The 23,671-nt window shown below is 39.0% G+C and overlaps 2 protein-coding genes across 2 annotated transcripts; one reads left to right on the forward strand and one right to left on the reverse strand.

Annotated features, from left to right (window-relative positions):
- The first annotated feature begins 427 nt into the window (after nt 1-427).
- Nucleotides 428-16,973, forward strand: LOC113589650 (uncharacterized). Its single transcript, XM_027029406.3, has 10 exons — nt 428-655; nt 3,688-4,029; nt 5,070-5,212; nt 5,281-5,387; nt 5,485-5,618; nt 10,264-10,473; nt 10,990-11,199; nt 15,108-15,250; nt 15,362-15,468; nt 15,740-16,973. The coding sequence occupies exons 1-10, from the start codon at nt 523-525 to the stop codon at nt 15,870-15,872; spliced, it is 1,662 nt and encodes a 553-aa protein (XP_026885207.3). The 5' UTR covers nt 428-522; the 3' UTR covers nt 15,873-16,973.
- A 1,581-nt stretch (nt 16,974-18,554) lies between these two features.
- LOC113589649 (C-type lectin domain family 4 member E-like) lies at nt 18,555-22,847 on the reverse strand. The gene is made up of 5 exons (XM_027029405.3): nt 22,622-22,847; nt 21,696-21,944; nt 21,159-21,283; nt 20,913-21,019; nt 18,555-19,117 (listed from the first exon to the last, which is right to left on the reverse strand). Exons 1-5 carry the CDS (start codon nt 22,785-22,787, stop codon nt 18,967-18,969), a joined length of 798 nt encoding a protein of 265 aa, XP_026885206.2. The 5' UTR covers nt 22,788-22,847; the 3' UTR covers nt 18,555-18,966.
- Between the last annotated feature and the right edge of the window lie 824 nt (nt 22,848-23,671).

Here is a 23,671-nt window from a genome sequence, read left to right on the forward strand (position 1 = left end):
AGCACACAGTCTAAGAATTTGCAAAGAAACTGGAAGATGTGACTCTTGGCATGCACTGTTACACAGGGGAGAGTCTCCAAGAACATACCAGCTCACCCACAGCTACACAGCCACTGTGAGCTGGGAGAAGTCAAACAACTTCTGGGGTACATCTGCATAAGACTTGTATAACAGAAAATATAATGAAAAACAAAACAAACAAACAAAAACACATTTAGGTCCCATTTATGCCGCACACATGCATCTGACTCCAATATCAAATCAAGCTTTCTTTTTGTTTTTTGGAGCTTGCACAGGTCACATGCTCTTTGAATTATCACTTCATGTACCAGGTTCAGAAGATAATGTCATATATTTTGTGACGTGCAGAAGCCCATGAAGCAACATTATTAAAGCAGGAAATGAGAATCAGGCGTCAACACACATATATAGAGGGCGTTATTTCAGTTATCCACTTTTCTCTGTTTGACCATCGAAAGTCATTTGAGCTTCACCTGATTTAGACTTCATTGTGAGAGAAGAATGGAAATTACTGAAAATATATATGCAAATTCAGAAATGACTGAACACAAAAGGTTTGATTCGGAAGACAATGAGAATTCATATGAAGACATGAACGATGAACTGGAGGCTCACAAAAAAACTGAGAGCTCAGGCCAGTATACTCATAAGCTTTCTCTCTCTTTCATATTTATGTATTTTATTTATGTAACAAACTACACATCTAGGATGCTCTGTATATTACTTTAATATATCTGTATCTTTGAGATATCTTTCCATGTAATTATTTTTTTTAATTGGAATTCAGGACAATGTTTTTCATACTTAAAAAACATGCTTATGTAACATCGGAGAGGTGACAAGGTGCTGACACGCTGGATGTTATGTAACAAGGAACTAATAGGAGCCGCCATAACAAACTTGACAATAAATAAATAATAGGTTTAATAACAAACAAACAAACCACCAACAGAACCTAAGGACAGATAGCACTAACGGGTAAGACAGTGTAGACAAGAAACAGAGTGATAGTACTAACAATATCTAACTAAACACATAAGGACGAGGAAAACCAAGAACTAACTAAACACATATATGCAAGGAAACACAGAGAGCTAACTAAACACCTACGAGCTGGGAAACACCGAGAGCTAACCAAACACAGATCTTACAGAACCACAAATGTAATGACCGAAACAATGACCAGCAACCAAGAGACATAGGAACAGGGTTTACATAGGACTACAATTAGGGACAAACTTAGAACAACTGGAGACTAAGGGGAGGAGACAGGGAACCATAGAGATGAATGAAAACCTGGAATTGATTCAGTTGCTATGACAATGAGGGATGCTCAGGTCTGCGGACGTGATGGTACCCCCCCCCCCCCCCACTTAATGCGCAACTCCTGAAGTGCAGAACTAGCCAAATTGGAGAAGAAACCAGGAGCAGGAAGAGAAGGACACAGAACATTAACAGGAACCAAACAGGCTAGAAGAGGATCAGGGACAGGACCTAGATGAGACAAAGGAACAGATAAAGAACCAATAGACCCCAAAGAAGACAAAGAAACTGGGGCAACAGGAGAAGGCAGAGAAGTCAAAAGAGGTCCAGGGGGAGGTACAAGATCAGGGACAAGGCCAATGACAGACACAGGGGTAGGGGCAGAATGGGTAACCAAACATGGGGCATGATGGGACAAAGGAGTGGGACAGGAAACACATGCAGGACTGGATCTGGGCACAGAGACAAGAGAGGAAAGAAGAGGAGAACTGTTAGACTCAGGCATAGCTGCAGGAATGGGGACAGTTGCAGAGGCAAAGACTGGGGAGATGATTTGGATTACAACAGCTACAGGTACAGGAACAAAATGTATAAAAGCCATGGCTACAGAGACAGGAACAGGCAGGGTAACACTAATGCCACAAGGCAGGGTCACAGATCTCAGGGAGTTTACATAAACAGTCACAGACACTTGGACAGTTATGAGGATAAACATAGGCAAAAGAGCTGGCAAAACCTGAACTGGGGACATAGACGAAGGAGTCACCGGGGCCGAACTTGGGGTTGGCACAGCAGTCTCTGGGAGCAGAGGGGCCACCAAAGGAGTCTTGGGCACAGGAGAGTGAATAATAGAAACCCCAGGGACGGGTCTGGCATGAGCCATGGGGAGTTGCGGAGTGGCTTCTTTTATTCCAGGAACAGGCAGGCCCGGGGGTGCGGCTGCAGCCTTCAGCAGCGGTGGGTCTGGAGGGTGGCTGCACCGGTCAGCGGCACTGCAGTGAGGTCCGGGAGCGCAGCAGTCACCGGCAGGTCTGCGGGTGTGACAGCGGTGGCCAGTGGCATGGCCGGTGGCCTGTCCGAAGGTGCGGCTGCAGCCTTCAGCAAAGGCAGTTCCAGAGACGTGGCTGCGCCAGGCAGTAGCAGCGGGTCCGGAGGCGCAGCAGTCACCAGCGGGTCTGCAGGCGCGGCTGCGGCGGCTGGCAGCGTGTCTGGAGGTGTGGCTGCAGCATTCAGCAGCGGTGGGTCCAGAGGGCAGCTGCGCTGGTCAGCAGCACTGCAGCAAGGTGCAGGGGCACACCTGCAGGCAAATACTTAACACGGGACACAGGAACAGGTTGAGAGAACTCTTCGGCGACGAGAACAGGTCAGGCAGCCACCACTAGGCCGGGAACAAGCCAGGCAGCCATCACTAAGCTTGGAACAAGAACAGGACTGGTGGCATCCGGCAACTGTTGGGAACCGGACGGGCAGCGTCTCTCGTGGGTCTGGAAGAGCAACGTCTCTTGCGCTGGGGACTGGAATGGGAACTGAACTGATGGAGTCATCTCTTGCGCCAGGGACCGGATCTGGCTGGGTGTCCTTGTTGTCTCTCATGCTGGAGACTGGAACAGGCTCGGGATGGGTGGCCTCTTTCGCGCCGGGAGCAGGAACCGGATCAGGCTTGGCGGCATCTCTCACACCGGGAACAGGCTCAGGATCAGGATGGGTGGTGTCTCTCGCACCGGAGACTTGAACAGGCTCAGGACAGGTGGCATCTCTCACGCCGCAGGCGGGGACCAGATCAGGCTTGGCAGCGTCTCTTGTGTCAGGGACTGGAACAGGCTTAGGACCAGGATGGGCAGTGTCTGTCGCACCGGAGGCAGGGACTGGATCACGCTTGACAGCATCTCTCTTGCGCTGGAGGAAGGGACCAGATCAGGCTTGGTGGGGTCTCTCGCGCCGGAGATTGGAACAGGCTCGGAACAGGCGGCGTCTCTCGTGCTGGAGACTGGAACATACTTGACACCGTCTCTCGCGCTGAGGACTGGAACTGGCTGGGCAGTTGTAATGATGGGTGATGGAGTATGGAGATGGTCAGTGATGGCAGGAGATTTTGGCGGTCTTGACCTTGAAAATCTCTCCCTTAGTAGACCAAAAAACCCCTCTAACGTACCCATCTCTTCAGTTCTATGAATAATTAGAAGATTGACATCCGTGCAGTTTAGGGACACTTTACATATGTGTTACTAACAGATACCAGCAATCATATTACTTTTGTTCAAATTTGAATATAGAGTTACTCAAGCTTTACATGTCCCACACACTTACACACTGTTGCTGAAGCCTTCGCTGCTCCTCTCAGTTTAGCATATGAAACACTGCTATGTATTTTTTTAATTCTTAAAATTACAATTTATCTTTCAGCTTCAGGAACCAACACTGCAGGGAGCACATGCTACAGACCAGCTGCAGTGTGTCTGGGCCTGCTGTGTGCTCTCCTGCTAGCTGCCATTACAGTGCTGTGGGTCAGGTTTACTACAGAGAGAGACCAGTTACAGATTGATTACAACAACCTAACTACAGAGAGTAACCAGCTACAGAGCAGGTACAACAACCTGACTGCAGAGAGAGACCAGCTACAGAGCAGGTACAATGACCAGACTGCAGAGAGAGACCAGCTACAGAGCAGGTACAACAACCTGACTGTAGAGAGAGACCAGCTAAATAAAGAAAGAGAAGGACTCCAAAGAAAGCTTTCTGAAGTGGGTGAGTGAACATTTGCAGGTCATTACAATACTGTGTAAAAGTCTTAAGAACCAAAGAAAATAGTGTCTAAAGCTTTTTATATGGGTAGTAAATGCTGATTTGCTTAAAACATGTTACAATGGCACCAAGCTTCTTTTGCTTTGTTCTGTCCAAATAATTTAACATTTTTGGTGGTGAGGCTCTGTGCTGCTCTTCCTGTGTGTGTACATGTATAGACAGCAGGTGTGTCCATGTGATTATCATTCTAAAAGATTTTACAAGATTTTTACAAGATTTTTCATTTGGGCACCATTGGAGGCTGGAAGTATCTAGCTACCTATATTTTACATGACAAACAACACATCATTCTTGCTACATTTTATTGCAATAATGCTTAGTTATGTATTGTATAGTGTTTAACTAGCAAAATATACAAGACTAAGATGTTGCGGCTCGCGTATCGCAGGGCAAGGACCAGGATGCAGAAGCTTCTTATTAATATGAAACTATACACAGATAAACAAACATTAATGGCACTCACAAGTAACAAACCAAAGGAACATGATATAAACAATAAATAGTTACAGAAACATGAACAGTGAGTATGATAAGTGAAGCATGAACACTAACAATGACCGACAAAGGGTATTACTAACACAAGCGTATAAATACATATGTAAATGGCACAAAGAACAAGGTGTAGGTGTTACAAATGACAGCGTTAACAAGGGGGCATGCTTACAAATAAGAGTGCAGTCCCCGTAGAAACAGTTGACAAAGACGACTCTTGCAGCACGCGGCAGGCCGTACTGCATGATGTGTGAGTAGGGGAGCACACCATTACATAAGATTTTTTGCACAGTCCTGAATATCAGGCAGTACCACATCACAGTGCTTACAAATGTTTACAAATGTGGGCCTTTTTTTTAAGAATTGTTCTCAGAAATTAAAATAGAAATAGAAATCGGGCTGGACATGCTTCAGCTCCAGTATGTATTACATCTCTACTGGAAAATTGCATTGGCTCTGACTCATTTTGTGTGTTCAATCTGCATCATCAGATAAGGCCATTGAGCAGGGATGGAGGTACTTCAAATCCAGTCTTTACAACATCTCTCCTGAGAAGAAGACCTGGAGTGAGAGCAGACAGGACTGCAGAGATAGAGGAGCAGACCTGGTGATCATAAACAGCAGAGAGGAACAGGTGATTGGGGGGGGTGGAGGGGGGACTCTATTTTGAATTTCTATAATACTGTGTTACAACAATGACAGGAGTTCATCAGTAAAGTTATCAGCAGAATTTCTATTTGGATTGGCTTGACTGATGTCGAAAAACAGGGAACTTGGAAATGGGTGGATGGCACAACACTGACCACTGGGTAGGAGACCACTGAACTGAACTCTCCCCAAGATGTAGTTACTGACTCTCGCTCTTGATTACTCTAAGAAATATGTTAATCTGATTGTTTCTTTCAGCTACTGGAGATCTGGGGAACCCAATAACCCAAATGAGCATTGTGTCATAGCTGACTATGGGTCTCATATTGTGTTGAACTGGGCTGACTATCCTTGTACCCACAAGTTTGCTTCTATCTGTGAGAAAGGAGTTTTTATCTGAATCTGCTAACTGAATGATGGTGAACAGCAGCATTTGGACAACATGTGTCTTGAAGTTGAATTATTACTGTGCAAAAAGCAGCAAAATGTTTTTATTTTATTTATAAGCCCTATTGTCTCATGTTAAGTTCTCTTGATTGTATAAAGTATTGACATTGATTCAAAGTGATTTTATCTTTAAACATGCCTTCATTGTCAATGTCAATAAACTTTATTTTTAGAAGTAAATATTAAATCAAAATTATATCAGATGAGATGACCAAAGGAAAAGTTTTCTTGTGCTATTACCACCCCAAAGAAAATCTGAAACAGAGCATTAGCCACCTGTCTTGTGTTTACATTCACTGAAGGAAATGCCTCTGGATATCCCATTTCACCAGTATGAATTTGTCCCTGTCCTGCCATTTTCAAGGGGCCCTACAATGTCCATGCCCATTTTTCAAAAAGAGTTTCAGTGATAGATATTTCAGCTTCCAGATGTTAGCTGATATTCTCCTTCTAGTTAGATGCTTTTAAGTTCATGCCCCAGCACTGCCAAGTTACCACAACTATGTATTTATTTATTTGGAGTATGACTGACATAAGCAAAATGTACTTGAATTGTGATAATTACCTGGATAATTAGTAGTTTGGTAGTGAATAGATGGAAATCTGCAACAACTCACTGTCACTAAATTTCAAAGGTTTATTAATATATTATCAATCATATACAAATGCACATGTAAAATGTAGAAAGTGTATAAAAACAGAAGTGAACAAGTTCAAACACACAACACACAAGTGAACAAGTTTACATGTAACAACACACATACATAAATTATTTTACAACAAATATAACTTTTAATAGGGCTCTCCTCACAGCTTTTCTTGACACCGTGCCACGAATGGTATATTTTCCAATTAAATTTAATTGAATTGTGATTTTCATCCCATCTGCAATATATTTGATTTATTATGATTTACCAATAATCTATTTCTGTCTTTGTCTAAGGCCATACTACTGATCTTTAAGTCATAACCTTAGTAAGGGGGACCCAGATTTAGGCAGTGGCGGTGTTAGTTTCAACATATCTCCAACAAATTCAGAGTTCAAGTCTATTTTGGAGACCTTGGAACATCCCAGGTGCAGTATATTTGACACAACAAAAACAGACTTCAGTTGGGATCCCACGTGCAATATATTTGGCACCATTAAAATATACTAGTATTTGACACCATCCCACATGCAGGATATTTGACACAATGAAAATAAACTTCAATTGGGATCCCACATGCAATATATTTGACATAATTCAAATATACTTGAGGTGGGACTGTCAGAAAGTATAAGTGCACATGTTGGGGGTCAGCCTATGCCCAGCTTTTAACATAGACACTTCAAACTTGGGATACTTCATCTCTTAGATCTAGTATCTAGCTAGTGAGTTTGGGGCTCCTATGTTACACCACTGGTGTTTAGAGACCTAAAACATACACATCAAGGGTTAGGGTTATCATTTCAGGAACAGGACCACATAGGATCACGACATTTCATGGGTGGGATGTAGGATGTCTCTTGGATGACATATTGGGGCAGTGGCCCCCTATGTGATCAAAAACAACAAAAATCAACTGGTGTCCAAAACACGTATATGACATATGAATGGAAATATGCTTGGAGTGGGATCTTTACAAACAGTGTTTAGGGCGAGGCACAGACTTTGCTGCATTGAATGTTGGCTCATCCGGGTGCCCTGAATAACATATCAGAAAGTCGGGTTACTATGCCCTTCCCGAGTCTAGAAAAAAAATCAACAAATGTATTCTTGAAAAATGTTTTCTGCCTGCTCCTTTGTGTCTGTCTCCTTTCAAATCTGCACACAGTGCATGTAGAAATCTTCAGGGCTTTTGTAATAGAAAACAACACAATAGGGTATACTCCTTTCACACACTGTCTCATGGGTTGTCCATGATAAACGTAATGAATTTTTGGATCAATCTGACCTTTCTAAAGGGTGTCAAAAACAAGTACATGGCTTTTGAATGGAAATATGCTTGGAGTGGGATGTTTACAAACAGTGTTTAGAGAGGTGCCCAGACTTCACACCTTCGACTGGTGACTCATACAGATGCTCTGAATAACATATCTGAAGGCTGGGTTTCTATGTTTTACAGCTGCAGTTTAGGGCCATGAAATGTTAATGTGACCTCTCCTATTCATATGCATTGACTCTAAGAGCATATGTTAGGGTTCATCTTATGCCAATCTTTTAACCTAGAGACTTCAAACTCTCTTGGGGTTCTTATGTTTCACGGCTTCAGTTTAGGGCCCTAAAACATACACATCTAGGGTTAGGGTTACCATTTCAGGAACAGGACCACATAGGGTCACAAGACTTCATGGGTGGGATGTATGAGGCCTCATGGATGACATATTGGAGCAGTGGCCCCATAGATCATCAGAAACAACAAAAATCATCTGTTTTATAGGGTGTCCAAAAAATGTATATGACATATGAATTGAAATACACTTAGAGTGGGATGTTTACAAACAATGTTCAGGGAGGTGCCCGGACTTTGCCGCATCGACCAGTGGCTCATCTGGGTGCCCCTAATAACATATCAGAAGGTCGGGTTCCCCAGCTGAGAAAAAAAATCTACAAATTTATTCTTGAAAAATGTTTTCTGCCTGCTCCTGAGTGTCTGTGTCCTTTCAAATCTGCACACAATGCAGGGAGAAATCTTCTGGCCTTTTGTAAAAGAAATCTGCACACAATGCAAAGCATGCTTGACTGATATTGCGTCATGCATGACAGCCCAACGCTTGAAGCTAAACCCCAACAAAACTGAGCTTCTCTACATACCAGGTACTCCCAACCCTTACCATGACTTCATAGTTTCCTTCAAGAACACCCTGATATCACCATCTGAAGCTGTCCATAGCCTGGGCATAACTTTGGACCCACCAGATGCTGATAATCTTCAGGCTGCCACACTGCTTGAGGAGGTGATGTGTTGATTGTGAATAACTGGACCCCAATGCAAAGGTATATTTGTTTAAAGGTATGTTTGTTTAGTTCTTTTAATGTTGTTGAAATTTCAGACATTATCCCTTTTATTTCCTTTAGCTAATTTATCTTTTCAACTGCTGTAATTGTATTTATCCTGTTTTTTCATACATTCAGTATCACTGAAGTTAATGAAAGACAACAACTGAGTTGTTACATGTTTAACATTGCTTAACCATTATTAATGAGGTACTTCAGATGTTCATGGTATTAAATGCATTACTTAACTACTGAAGTTACAGGTTTACTTAATATTAGTTAATTATTGTAAATAATTGTATTGACATTTTGAAGATCCATTGACTGTCTACTGGCAAGTGAGCTCAGAGTGCTTAGAATGGTTTGTCTAACATGAAGTGAAAAACAGGAACTGAGATCAATAAGGCAAGAGGGAGAAACCACTGTTTCAACAGCAATGAGATCAAAAATAAAGATCAAGCATTTATACCTGATTTTGGAAACACGGTGATGATATAATTGCTATTTTGCCCTTTATGCGGTGGAGAAAGCACCAGAGTTCAATCCCCAAATACAATTACTGAAGTGAGGCAAGGGTTGTTGTACTAGGATGGAAAATGGCCCTTTCCTCAATAATCAGACAATCTACTGGATGTGCTCAGTGGAATAAATTGTAATGAAGTGGTTTGTGTAAGAAAGGAAACATCTTACAGTATTAATATATGGATTATCCCTACAGTAAAACTGAGAGTAGATCTTGTGATTTCTACATGCAATGTCATATTTCCTGTCTCCTCTTTACCAAGATCCTTCCATTTGTGATGTCAAAATACAGAAACCGCTGCCCCCAAACTCAAGATAAAGTTGTTGGTTTTTACATGACATTGCAAAGGATTTTGAAACCCCTAGTAGACAGACTCACCATAAGTGTATTGTGGACCACTGGTAGTTATGACAATTCTTCTAAGTCACTTCCTTTACAGACAGTACCACCACTTGGTTGTCACCAGTAACTGTGTCTTATCATGATGTGTTATTGACTGGTTATGAAAGGTCATGAAATTTTGTACATATTTTGTACATAGGTTACAATAAAGGCCAAGCACCATATCTCTAAGAAGAATCAATATATCTCTCTGCATGGAGAATCTGAAGAGAGAAGAGCTATTAGGAAGAGAAGTACAGGGTCTTGGGTCAGAGTTTCCAAATCAGAATCATTCAGGACTGTTTCGCAGTATTCAAATTATTGAGCAGTATTTGGCAGTAGTAAGAATTTGCTTTGGCTTGTTGGTGTTAGACATTTCCCTATAATGTGATTTAGCCCACATCTGACCTAATGTTTGACCCTCTGAGAGCACTAACAAATGGTATCTTTTTGTCCCAGACACAGTTTACACCTCATGCCTCAGCCTATTGTACAGGATTTTTTTTTCTTTACACAGGCCATATGCAGTATGGCTTCCACTCTCGGGTTATCCCTGTTTAAAGTGTCTGCGGTTTGTCAGCTACAACTCACCAACTTAGTGATCTAGAAAACGGGGAAGGAAAATGAATAAATAAGGAAGTAGGTATTCAGAATAAAGCACTGATCCTCACTTGGGAAGCTTTATTTCAGTCAGTCTCTCTCTATAAGTTCTGTGCACTTTGATAATTTGGTCATTTAAAAAATATTTAAAAGTAATCAGAATGGAAATGAGAAGCAATTTATATGCCAATTCAGAAGTTGCTGCAGGCAACAGGTCTTATTCGGAAGCCAGTGAGTACTCATATGAAGACGTTTATGTCAATGAGGACAACATGGATGCTCACAAGACCAGAAGTACCGAGAAACCTGCAAAAATAGGTACAACATACGCTTGTTCTCTCTCTCTTTTCAGTAAACCACATTTTAAAATATCTAAGGTTACCTCATATTAAATTAAATTATATGCCTATGATGTCAGAATTTTCTCTACACTTACAGTATCCATACGGATGTGTTGGTTCTCAGGGCAAATGTACTTTTATATTAGCAAAACTGGCAAACATGTGAGTAGAATTTACCTTCCCAAAATGTATTTAATATTTTCAGTTTTTCAATCTAACCTTTCAGTGTAGCCTAACATCTGTTCTAGAATGCAAAGTATTGTGTTCACATTCCTTTACAAATTCAATACACAATTACTTGTATGATTCAATTCTACAGTGTTTGGTTCATGATCACTTTGCAACTTAGTTTAGCATCTGAACAATTGATATTTAAAAACACTTTAAATATTTTACAGTGATATCTATATCAAGTACACACTGTATACACATGAGTTTCACATGTGTTTTATCATGTGAAACACTGATTTTAATTCTTAGAAATATCTTCTAGCTTCAGGAACCAATACTGCAGGGAGCACATGCCACAGACTGACTGCAGTGTGTCTGGGGCTGCTCTGTGTTCTCCTGCTGGCTGCCATCACAGTGCTGTGGGTAAAGTTCACTGCAGAGAGAAACCAGTTACAGACCAGATTGAACAATGTTACAAACCAAAATGAGCAGTTAAAGGATAACTGCTGTCAGAACAAGCTGGCTGCTATAGGTGAGTGAAAACTTAGTCAGTAACTGAACCAGAACCACACACATTAATAACATGCCTTTGTAAAAGCAAATAGTCATATTGCAATGCTCTTGCAGGGGTAACTTTAAAAATTCAGATATTGAATTGATGGACAGAGTTCAGTAAATGCAGTGTATAGTGGCTATAAATAGTACACACCAATATAACAGAGGCAATACATCAAAGTGAACTGAAGGACACAGTTTTTATAGATAGGACAGCAACAAACAGGTGAAAAACAATTAGTATTCTAGGGGAGACTGAATGCGAGACAGCTGTAGGGTTAGTTGATGGCTGATTGTAGAAGTCCCCTGGGGATTCTGGGAATTGTAGCGTGGTATGGGGCCAGAGGGCTGTGTGACAGTAACCCACGAACCCCCCCCCCGACATGACTAATTTGTGTTAATGCCTTTGCTCTGAAACACTGGTAATATTCTACCAAAGTTATTGTATTATGCTGTATGCAGTAAAGTGGCGAGATGAAAGTACAGTAAAGTGGCGAGATGAAAGTCAAACGACTGTGCAGATTCATTAAAGTAATGGTTTGATATTTTTTAATTAAATGTGGTATATTAATGGCAGACTGTTGGAAGTTTTAGAGCAGTACAGTAGGTTAACTTTTAACAGTTAAACTAAATATGTTTCCTCAATGTAATTATACAAAAACTTGGTTCTTCAACCACACATTTGAGTAAAGAGTGTGGCTTTGTTATTCATAGACATAGTATGTTCTCCCACACAGTCCTTCTGGAATTACACTGGTGCCCTCTTGTGGCTTTGTCATTCAAGAGTTGATGCCATAGTGAAGTTATCAGACTGTGATACTTAGAATGTTTTACTTTATATGAAGGTGATTTAGAAAAAAAACAGGGGACAGTCAATTCACAAAGAAGATTTATTGCATTTGATATAGTATTTGATATTGTATTAGATATGGTATTCGCTGTCACAATAGTACCGGACATGCCTAATTTGCTCAGGCACAGATCTGTATTTTTTATCCTCAATAAACCACAGTTGTGCTCTCTGCTTACTTTGATTTGTAGAAACAAAAAACTGATTCTAAACAAATTTGGATTTGGTACTTAAATAGGCACATCAAATACAGTTATTAACTATTTATAGACCTCGAAAATATTGTGCTAATTTTATTGATGACATTTCTGAACTGCTGTCTGCCATCTCCAAACACTTTACTAGCTTCTTAATAACTGGTGATTCTAACACAAAACAGCAAAATAATGTCTTGCTGTATTCAACACTTTTGGGATCTCACAACATGTACATAAGACGTTTCATTATTATCAAGATTCTTACTATTAATTCTATTAGTTTTAGTATTAGTATTAATCTTTCTAGTAATACTTTTCAATCATTGTTAAGCTCTGGTCCTATTTAACCACTTCTGCATTTTATTTGATATATAAACTGTATTTTTATTTTAATATAGTAAAAAGAAATCCTATCTATATCAAAAAGAGGCACTTGAACAACAACACTAGGGATCAATTTGTTTATAGATGCTTGAAAAAAATAAGCAGAAACACTAAAAATAAACACAAAGTAAAAACCCTTAAAAATAGAAACATGCAGAAAAGCTGAAGGCAAACAGAAAAAGTAGCCTCCAGATTCACTATGATATACAAACAATGCCTTCAAGATTATAATTTAGACATTTAAATAGGCTACCTATGCTTACATTACAGATGTCATTAATAAAAACAATAAGTCCCACACTGTATTTGCCACTGTTGACAGATTAACAAAATTTACTACAGTTATTCATTTTGACCAGTTCAGGGCGCATAAGTCACTAAATTAGCTTTTTTTCATAGAAAAAAATAACGAACAGCAGCCAAGGCATGGAGATCTCAAAGCCACTAAATGAAACTGTTCCCTTCATGCCACAGAAATAATTTAGTTCTAATATCTTACTTCAGCAACTGCTAAACTTAAAGCCTTAATTCTGCTGCTTGACTCCCTACCGGCAGAGTTTCTGAAAAAAAGCCTTCTTCTGCAAATTGCAAATGGGTCATTAAACTCAGGCATCTTCCAAGATTTACTGAAGAATGCAGTTGTTCTCCTAAAAAGAACAATCTAGATCCCACTGCTCTTAATTACAGGCCCATTTCGATTGTAATTCATTACAATCAGAATTCTGACCACACTACAGAAACTCCTAAAGTATAGATTCTAAATGACTTCCACCTAAACACAATAATAATAGCTCTGGTGTAATTGGCTCTTAGTGCTGCCATTGGTAGTTGACCATAATATTCATGTACACAGGCTGGAAAACTGGGCAGGACTTCTTGGAACAATTCCAAATTAGTTCAAATTGTATCTAGATGGCAGGGACTATTTTGTTTCACTTGGCAGGTATAAATCAGAGTGAACGCCCCTGAGATGTGGGATCCTATAAGGATCAATTCTTGGCCCACATCTTTTTAACTTTTACATGGTCTGACTAATCATGCAGGACAACAAAATTGCTTATCACAGCTATGGCGATGAAACTCAGATTTATGCTGATGACACCCACATTTACATCACCTGTACTCCTAATGACTGCACGGCTTATTGATACCTGGTTTCACCTTCATTTCCACCAGTTAAATAACAATTTAGTAGAAAGGACAAAAGGGAAGGATAGTGCTTTTCTCAGTTCTAAAGCTTTAAATGCTAAAACACAAGTGAAAAGCCATGGAGTCTTAATTGATGCAGGGTTAGGGTTTAACAGCCATATTAGAGCCAACAAAGTCAGCTTTTAACCACCTGAAAAACAACAAAATTCTGGGACTTTGAGTGCAGAACACTTTGAATTGAGTATGAAATGTGCAATATAAATACATTTGAACCTCTATCAACATATCCAGATCTGTGTGGATCCTTGACATGTTCCTGGACTGTGGTTTCTAGGATCCTACTTCAGCCACTCTGTCGTGCTGCTGATATTTTTTTAATTTATTCTTTACTCTGTTAAGATTGCAACTAAATAATAATTATGAAGACAGTAAAGTAAAACCTACAAACTCTTAATGTATTGTATTATTGTTATAGTTTCCTCCTCCCGGTGTCATGGTTCCCAGAGCGATACCTACATCTGTCATTTCTTTTGGATTCTGTTTCTGGTTTTGCCTTGGTTCTGTTTTCTAAAACCTCCTTGTTTAGTGCCCTGACATTTATTGGTTTCTGTTGTGTCTTGTTAGTCCTTATTAGTTAATGTAAGCCACTATATCCTGCTGATGTTAAATGTTTGGGGTTTTTTTCTATTATTATTTACACTGCTAGGCTTACAACTAAATAACAATTATTATGAAGACATTAAAACCTAAAAACTCTTAGTGTATTATAAATTTTATACATGTTAGAAGCTTATTATAAAAACATATTATAAAACATATGAAACAAATGTTTAATATTTAGCCATTCATTGTGTTAATGATGTAGCTTATATGGGGAAAATATCTAAACCTAGGCTACACATACACAGATCGCAATTTTATTCCAGCATTTAGTACTTCTCTTGGTTGCTTTAAATCCTTGGACCTATATTCATGTTTATGCGTTAGGTCTTCCTCTTTTTGATTCTTTTCCATTTCATGCCAATGAATTTCCATTGCAATTATTATGCTTCTTAAGAAGAATACTCAGGCTTGTAAATAGGTATTTGATTTGGTCGGATTTGATTGATAATAGGTCATTTCTATAAAAGATATTAATATAAACTCATACCTTAAATTTTAAAAACCTTATTTTAAAATGTAATCATTTATTCAGTTAACACAAATTTAAATACAAAATATAAGTATAGTTTCATGGAAATCTACTGAGATTTTTTCTTCTCAATTATTTTCTTAATTATTTTCTTAAATCTTTTGTTTAAACAGATTTATATGGCCAACAGGGATGGTTTTACTTCAGATCCAAATTGTATTACATATCTCTTGAGATGAAAACATGGAGTGAGGGTAGACAGGACTGCAACAACAGAGGAGCAGACCTGGTGATCATAAACAGCAGAGAGGAACAGGTGAGAGAGAGATTGTGAGACACAGAGAGAGAGAGAGAGAGAGAGAGAGAGAGAGAGAGAGAGAGAGCATCTGTTCATCTGATTTTTCATACTTTGCAACCACATTTACAGGAATTCACGGTTAAAATGGTGGGCAACAGTAAAGCTTGGATTGGTCTGACTGACACAGAAAAGGAAGGAGAATGGAAATGGGTGGATGGCACAGAATTCACTACCGAGTAATTCTGTGTTTTATTTTTAACCAAAATTATCTTTCCTTTCTCATTAGAACTTGTCCTTCTCATTTGTCATCAGTGAGCGAAAATATCCTAATTTATTACCATCAGTTTATATTGTAAAAATGTTGTTTGTAAGATAAAACTACTTATGTTCAATCTTTCAATGTCAGTACACATTGGTTAAAGGAATGAGATGATGGTGTAAAAGTGAAGACTGAGCATTTGATCAAAACATTTGATCAGAGCCTGATTCTGATTCTCTGGGTTTCAGGTACTGGAAAGAGAATGAACCAAACGACATAGATAACAATGAGGACTGTGTTGAGCAAACCAACAAGAAGGGATGGAATGACAATGCATGTTCTGAAAAACAAATGTGGATCTGTGAGAAAAGTGCTTTTTAGTGTTGTTGCTAAAGCACACTAGTCATAAATATGTTATAGAATAAGCCCAATGTACCATAATAGGTACATTTTAAATAGGTGGATTAGGCAAAATCAAGACACAAGTGCAAACTATGAAGGATGGGGAGACAGGGAGGAGATTAAAACAAAATCAAAGCCATATGGTACATTGGTTATACCCATTATACACAATAGAATCATATTTATTTCTCCACAATACTTTTTTTTCTCTTCACAGCTTGTTTTGCCTTCTTTTTCCTCACTGAGAGTTTCTCACTATCCTTACATCTGTTCATATCAGGCATCACTTCTACCACAGGCCATACACAAGAGGATCAGTGCCCAACCAAAGTTTCAGCAAGTCAACCTTAAAGCAAAAATGTTCGATATTTCTTCTGAGTTTAATAAAGGTGCTATTGTAGTGCAGCAGGGTCCCAACTAACTGTCACTTATCTTAACTCTGATGTTGGTGATATATGCGTTGTGTCTTGCCCACGAAATTACCTGCTTGCTTGGACAGAGTTGTCACAATTTATCAAAACCACTGAAGTGTAATGGGGTTCAAGTATGAGTCAGACATATATGTGTTGATTTTTTTATTTAAGGAAATTCCATACCCACATCCTGACTCACATTGCTCACCCCCCCCCCCACAAGTGTTTGTGTTATGTCATTTACCTCATGTATTCATGTTAATTCCCTTGTTTGTAGCCACACCCACTTGTTAGCCTATTACTCAGTACACCTGCATTTTGTTACGCACCTCAATAAGGTATGTCTTTGTTTTTGCAAAGGTTTTTTCACGGTTGGACATAATTGTACTAAACTCTATCTGGTATAAGTATTGAATATCAATTTGCATATGTTAAATAATACATGATATTGACATAATGGGGGAAATCCTGAAAAGTACTATGTAAAAAAAAAGGAAGGCATGAAAAAAAGGAGTGCATGATCTTTATACACTTTCTTCAAGGACAGTTACGTAACTGTCCTTGAAGAAAGTGTATAAAGATCATGCCCTCCTGGGACTGGGACATATGCCAGACTATGCCTCATTTGTATGTTATATTGAGCTCCAAATAAACACAGGACCTGCTATTCTCATCAATTAAGTCTTGAGTCTGCATCTTTAATTTCTATTTAAAGTGAAATAATACAATAATACTTAATAATACAACTGAAATTTGGGAAGAATTAAGGAACCAAATTGATTAAAAAAAATAAAATTTAAACACAATAATAAAATAGTGAGATTAAGGTTGTCAATCAAGTATACGATAACAAATATTTTGTTGCTTTATGAATGTGTCAGAGAGAGTGAAAAAAACTATCAGCAACCATTTAAGTCCAGTTTCCCTCATTCATGGACTGAACTATCATAGAACTCATACATTCAAAGTCTACAAAGTCTGTCATTCCTTCTCACCACAGACATGTTGATTGAGGAATGACATAGACCTTGGACGCAGGACCGAGATATTGTAGCCAAGTGACACAACCTCACAGATTAGCTCAGCAAACAGGAGCAGAACTCCTAGGGATGTGGTTAATAAGCCAAAATTAAAATACTACTTATGTCAGGTGTCTTGAAGTCATGCAAATAGTGCATTTAGACCAACAAAGCCTACATAAATAGCCAGGCAAACAGATAACCTGGCTACTTTATATAAAGCATTACTTTATATAGTTATGCTAGTCTGCTTGAGTGAACATTATCAATGTAGAATGAAAAAAACAACAATTTTTGTACTGTTACCTTACCCCATTTCCCCTGTTCATTTAGTCTTTTTTTCTATTTTTGCAAATGTTGTCTTAATGAGTTGTTTGTTAAAACTGAAAATGGTGATTCTTAGTTCTTCATCTCTTATGACACTTTAATACCAATAACTTGAGTTTTAACATTGACAGGCTTCATACATGTGGTAGAATTTACCTAAACCTACCAGAAGTGTCACTCCTCTGAGAAAGCAAATGCCACAGTAAAAAGTCTTGTGAGGCAGACTCAACACAGCTGTAAGTGGTTGCTTGACATCATAGCAGGAAGGTGCTGTGGATTCTGGTATTTGTAACAGGCTTCCCTGCTCAGCCAAGGCTTCTGATTGGATGGATTCTATAACTTTCTTATGACGACTTCACACCAACACCACGTTCTGTTGGCATTTGAGATTACATAGTGATGTGTGTTCATGATGCATATTTGTTTAGTAACTCACTGTTTCTCAGATATTTGTAAAGGTGCTGCAGTAGGTTGTTCTGCAGTAAATGTAAAGTTTAATGCTGTAACACAATTGAATCAACACCTGAAGAGTTTAATATGTAGCTGAAGCATTGGACAAGGCTTTACAGAGCAGGGAGAGCCTAGATCTGCTTTGGACATGCCTGGGGTAAGTAAAGAGGAGGTACTGACCAAGTCCAATACAGCTAATAATTAATGAGGAGCAGCTTAAGTATGGAATTCCATTTCGACCAGCAGTTTACTACATGTTTAAAATACTGAGCTCATTCAATTTAGGTAACAATGACTTAAATTCAGAATTTTTTGCTCCATCATTACACATGCTCGTAGAGTTGCAGCACTGAGCCAAAGCTTTTCAAAATGTTTTTGAACTAGGTTGACCATGTTTTATTATGTTTGTTAAAATATTTTACCATTCAACAGAAACAGCAGCAACAACAATAAATTGTTTTGTTTTTATAATGCCTTTGTCACTGTCAACAATATAATTAAAATCTCTATCTGAAAAACATAAATAGCATAAACACAGAAGTAAAACAGACATTAATATAATAATCAATATAGGACATACAATCACAATGAGGAGATAAGGATTTAATATAGCTAAATATAGTTTAAATATAGCTGAGATTATCACTTATGATATAAGTATTGATAGTATTGTGTGAAAAGGTAGATTTTGTAGCAGAGACTACAGACATATATTAGTGATGTTCAAAACCACTTTCAGAGCAACTGCACTCATTAAAACACATATGCTTGACTAATCTAAAGTTCAATAACAGGATACGTAAAACACATTTTCATGAATTAAGAAGGTTTTGTATACTGAAACTTCAACTTAGTTTTTGTAATTCAGTTTAACATTTTCTCACAGATTCCAACCACAGGGAAGTCACAGAAATAATCAGCCCAGGTTGATACATTGTCAGCAGCAATCCTGTATCCAGTTATAGCACAGTCTTCATTTCTTCCATAGTCATTGGGCTCACCCTGCCACCAGAACCTGAAAGCACACAGTGCATAAACATGCCCTCTGAAATTCACACCTGGAGCTGCAGACTTAGACCAAGATCAAATGACTGCATGACCAGAGTTCAAATCAGAGACATTATGATTACAGGAGACAGGTCACTATGAATAATGGCTAGGATAGCTTGTATCACAACAATTATATTATGACTATATCGTGCTTCAATAAAAAATAAAAAAAAAAGATTGAAACACCTTGTTGCTAAAAACGTAACCAGACCCATCTTGTTCTTATACTGACACAAGCACAGTGTAGTGATGGTCCTAACTGGTTGTTGAATCAAGATTGACTTGTAGGATCAGTTGCTCCCCTTCAATACCACTGATGAAAACAGGCTTGAGTGGAGATGATTTCCTCCTAAGATCCAGGATTAGCGCTTTTGTTTTAGTGATCTTTCAAATCCAAGACATTCTCCTTCCATATGGAATCAGGTTTCACTCTAGGTGTCGTTTTGATAGATCGAGCCCAGGACAGTGACGTCATCCTCAAATTTAATCAGGTTATTATTATGAAGAGATGTACAGTTATGTGTACAGAGTGAAAATTATTTAGAGGACAGACAGCAACCCTGATGAGTAATGGTGCTGATCATTAATTGAGCAGAAACTCTACTTCCAACTCTTACTACCTGTGATGTTAGAAAGTACAGGATCCCAGTGGAACTGGGAATACCAAGATCAGCTAGTTCCTAACCAGTTTGGAGTTCCCAACTGTATTGACGCCAAGCTGTAATCCAGAAAAAAACATGTGCACACAGACACATATTATATGAAAAGCTATTACACACATTTTCCTTTTGTCCAGGTGTTCAAGGGCAGAATGGAGCACACGGTGTCGTTGACAGACCGGTATGGGTCAGAGGTGAACTGCAGGGGGTCAACGGACTCCTGTGCACGATCTTAGCAATGTTTCCATGCAATAGTTTTTTCCAGGCATTTCCTATCTACCATCATTAATACCACTGGTAGTTAATCATTAAGGCAGGTCACTCTGGCTTTTTTGGGGCTGGAATAATAATGGAGTGTATAAAACAATGAGGAATGATCACGTGGGTGAGTGATCTATTGAAGGTGGGGGGGGGGGGGTGCACGCCAGCTAACTGTGAAGCACACGTTTCAGTACCTTTGGTAGAACACCCCTGATGTCTGCTGGAGTTACTACAGAGTCTTAAAAACTAAAGAATGGGTTACCTGAAGGTTTGACTCACTAAAACCCAGAAGTTTAATGATAGTGTCACTGCTCATAATGTGTATAGAATGAATTCTGTCTGGGAGGGTGCTGTCAGTGCCCATAATAGTAGACATATAGTAGTAGACATAGTTGGACAGCCTAATTCCCTGCCAAATGCTACAGTTATTGTTGCAATTGTAGTGGCCTTTAAATCCTTGAATAATTTATGAGGAGGAGGTCAAGTATGAAAGTCAGTTTCTGCCAGCAGAGGGCACAATTTACCATGTTTCAAAATTTTATCACATGTAATTTCAGTAACAATGACTGAAATTCTGTTTTTGAAACAGCTGGAAAATAGATTTTTGGTCTTACTTGATCCAAAGACCAAAAATTCTTTATGTATTTTTGTACAATTTTACCAATGACTATTAAGTTACCTTGACTATGCACTTTGGATGTATAGGTGTTTTTACATTCAAGTATATCAGAGGTATTATATCACTGGAAATATCTACCCAGGTGTGTTAATAAGATGCCTGCCCAAGTGGACAGACTTATCTCTAAGGATCAGTGAGCTCTTAAATCAGTTCAATCTTACCCAGTGGTCAGTGCTGTGCCGTCCACCCATTTCCAGGATCCCTCGTTGTCTTTGTCAGTCAAACCAATCCAAGCTTCAGTTTGGGAAAATGTTTTACTGATGAATTCCTGTGAAGTGGAGAATTTTTACACACATACACACACACAAACACACACACACACACACACACACACACACACACACACACACACACACACACACACACACACACACACACACAAACACACACACACACACACACCTCACCTGTTCCTCTCTACTCTTTATGACCACTAGGTCTGCTCCTCTTTGCTTGCAGTCATTTCTGCTGTTACTCCAGAATTTCTTCTCAATAGTGATGTAGTAAATACTGAAGTTGAAATAATTCCATCCTTGTGCAGAGCATTTTCACAGACAGACACACAAACACACCCACAAATGTAGTAAATCATAGTAAATGAGTGTTATGAAGGCTTCCGATTCCTGAGATATTTGACCTGTCAACAATGGTTAGAATTTAGATTGCATTGTCATTTACTTATTTGTGTTATGCTGTCATATATTTAAAGGAATCTTTAGAAGTCATTCAGTGTTCTTGTTATATAGGATTAACTTGCTGAGTGTTAGGCAGAACATAACATCACTCATTTTAATAATGGAAATCAAGTGTATAAAACATCTTTTTCAAAACATAATAAATAGCTTAGGCTGAGCAAATACTTATTTTGCCTACTGTAGATATGACATTCTCACATGGATATGTTCTTTGTCCAGGGTCTTTAATGTTCATAGTTATTCTCTTACCATGTATTGAAAGTTCTTTCTGGAGTCCATTTCTCTCCCCCAGTAATTGTTCTTTCATTACAGTCACATTGCTGTAAGTGGTCCATAACTGGTTTATTTCGCTAGTCAAGTTGTGGTTACTGGTCTGTAACTGGTTTATATCTGCAGTGAACTTGACCCACAGCACTGTGTTTGCAGCCAGCAGGAGAACACACAGCAGCCCCAGACACACTGCAGCCAGTCTATAGCGTCTGCTCCATTCAGTGTCACCTCGTATAGTGAGAAGTCATCACAGGGAAATATGCTTTGATGAGGAATGAGACTAGACAAAGACTGGCGACTACGGCTCAGGAAAGCAATGTATAACTGGGAGGGCAATGTAGACACAGAGGGCAATGTAAACTGGAGTACAGATAGAAAAGCACATAGGAACTAAACAAGAGAGATAACTAAACAACAGGAGAAAGACGAGGGTAAACAGAGTGAGCAACTTGGGACGGAGAGAACAAGTACAATGTGACCAGCCGCAAACAAGGCAGAGTCAGGCAATGGCATAGGTATAGACAATGACCAACAAATATGAGACGCAGGAACAGGGTTTAAATACATGAACTTAACAAGGCTAGAATTGAGGAGCAGGTGAAAGCAATGACAGGTGTGGAAAACCAAACGAGGGGTGGAGAAAACGAAACTAAGGACTGAAACCAAAATAACACACAAGACAGGAAAAACATGGAAGAAATGGGAAATGGGATATGGTCTGGTCTTTGAGCATGACATCTACACACTCATTATTCATAATCAATACATTTGTTTACACTGCATTACCACACTGAAATTAAGTGAGATACATTATCTCTCTAAAAAAACGTGGAAATATTCTGGTTTTAATTAATTAATATAAAGTTCTCAGATAAAGAATCTCTCAAAGAAAAGTGCCAACATACCTATTTGTTGGGTTTGTGCGTTCTTCTTTGTATTCATGTCCTCTTTGTTGGGGTCATGATCTCTAACAGCATCTGCAGTCTCATAAATATCCACCACCATCTCCACTCGCTCTCCTCTTCTCAGCTTCTCATCAAAGCTCATCTCATCAGTGGAACTCGGAACCATCTTAATCTACAAAATCCTGTGAATCTACAACTTCTGTGTCTGCCTGTGTCTGGGCTATAACAAAACATATGGAACTCCTAAATAATGGCAACCCTATTGTGATGCAACCAAATGAGGAACTTGCCAAACAGTAACTGAATGAAATAGTTTCCTGTACCTATGACTGCATCATAACTCCAAGACTCATAAGGTTTCTTGGTCCTTCTTCATAAATAAGTCAGAATATATATATATATATATATATATATATATATATATATATATATATATATATATATATATATATATATATATATATTCTGTTTCAGAGAAAACATCTAAGGAGATTGCTGAAACTACTAAAATCGGGTAAAAAAAACTGTCCAACGCATTATTAAAAACTGGAAGGACAGTGAAGAAACATCATCTTCGAGGAAGGAATGTGGTCGGAAAAAAATCTTGAATGATCGTGATCGGCGATCACTTAAATGTGTGGTGAAATCAAATCGTAGAACAACAAGAGTAGAACTCAGGGATATGTTTAATAGTGAAAATAAGAGCATTTCCACACACACAATGTGAAGGGAACTCAAGGGATTGGGACTAAACAGCTCTGTAGCCTTAAGAAAACCACTTGTCAGTGAGGCTAACCGGCAAAAACAGCTACAATTTGCTAGGGAGCATAAAGATTGGACTGCGGAGCAATGGAAGACGGTCATGTGGTCTGATGTGTGCAGATTTACCCTGTTCCAGAGTGATGGGTGCATCAAGGTAAGAAGAGAGGCAGCTGAAGTGATGGACCCATCATGCCTAGTGCCTACTGTGCAAGCCTGTCGGGGCAGTGCTATGATCTGGGGTTGCTGCAGTTGGTTAGGTTTAGGCTCAGCAATGTTATGTGCCCAAAG

This window comes from Electrophorus electricus, chromosome 5 (assembly GCF_041902795.1).
Source record: "Electrophorus electricus isolate QZ-2024a chromosome 5, ASM4190279v1, whole genome shotgun sequence".
Taxonomy (NCBI): Eukaryota; Metazoa; Chordata; class Actinopteri; order Gymnotiformes; family Gymnotidae; genus Electrophorus; species Electrophorus electricus.

Coding starts and splice junctions, on each gene's coding strand:
- LOC113589650 (XM_027029406.3), top strand. CDS start 523: ATGGAAATTACTGAAAATATATATGCAAATTCAGAAATGACTGAACAC. Junction 4,030..5,069: donor AAGAAAGCTTTCTGAAGTGG/GTGAGTGAACAT, acceptor CTGCATCATCAG/ATAAGGCCATTGAGCAGGGA. Junction 11,200..15,107: donor GAACAAGCTGGCTGCTATAG/GTGAGTGAAAAC, acceptor TTGTTTAAACAG/ATTTATATGGCCAACAGGGA.
- LOC113589649 (XM_027029405.3), bottom strand. CDS start 22,787: ATGGTTCCGAGTTCCACTGATGAGATGAGCTTTGATGAGAAGCTGAGA. Junction 21,284..21,695: donor GAAAGAACTTTCAATACATG/GTAAGAGAATAA, acceptor GCTCTGCACAAG/GATGGAATTATTTCAACTTC. Junction 19,118..20,912: donor GGCACAGCACTGACCACTGG/GTAAGATTGAAC, acceptor GTGTGCTTTCAG/GTTCTGGTGGCAGGGTGAGC.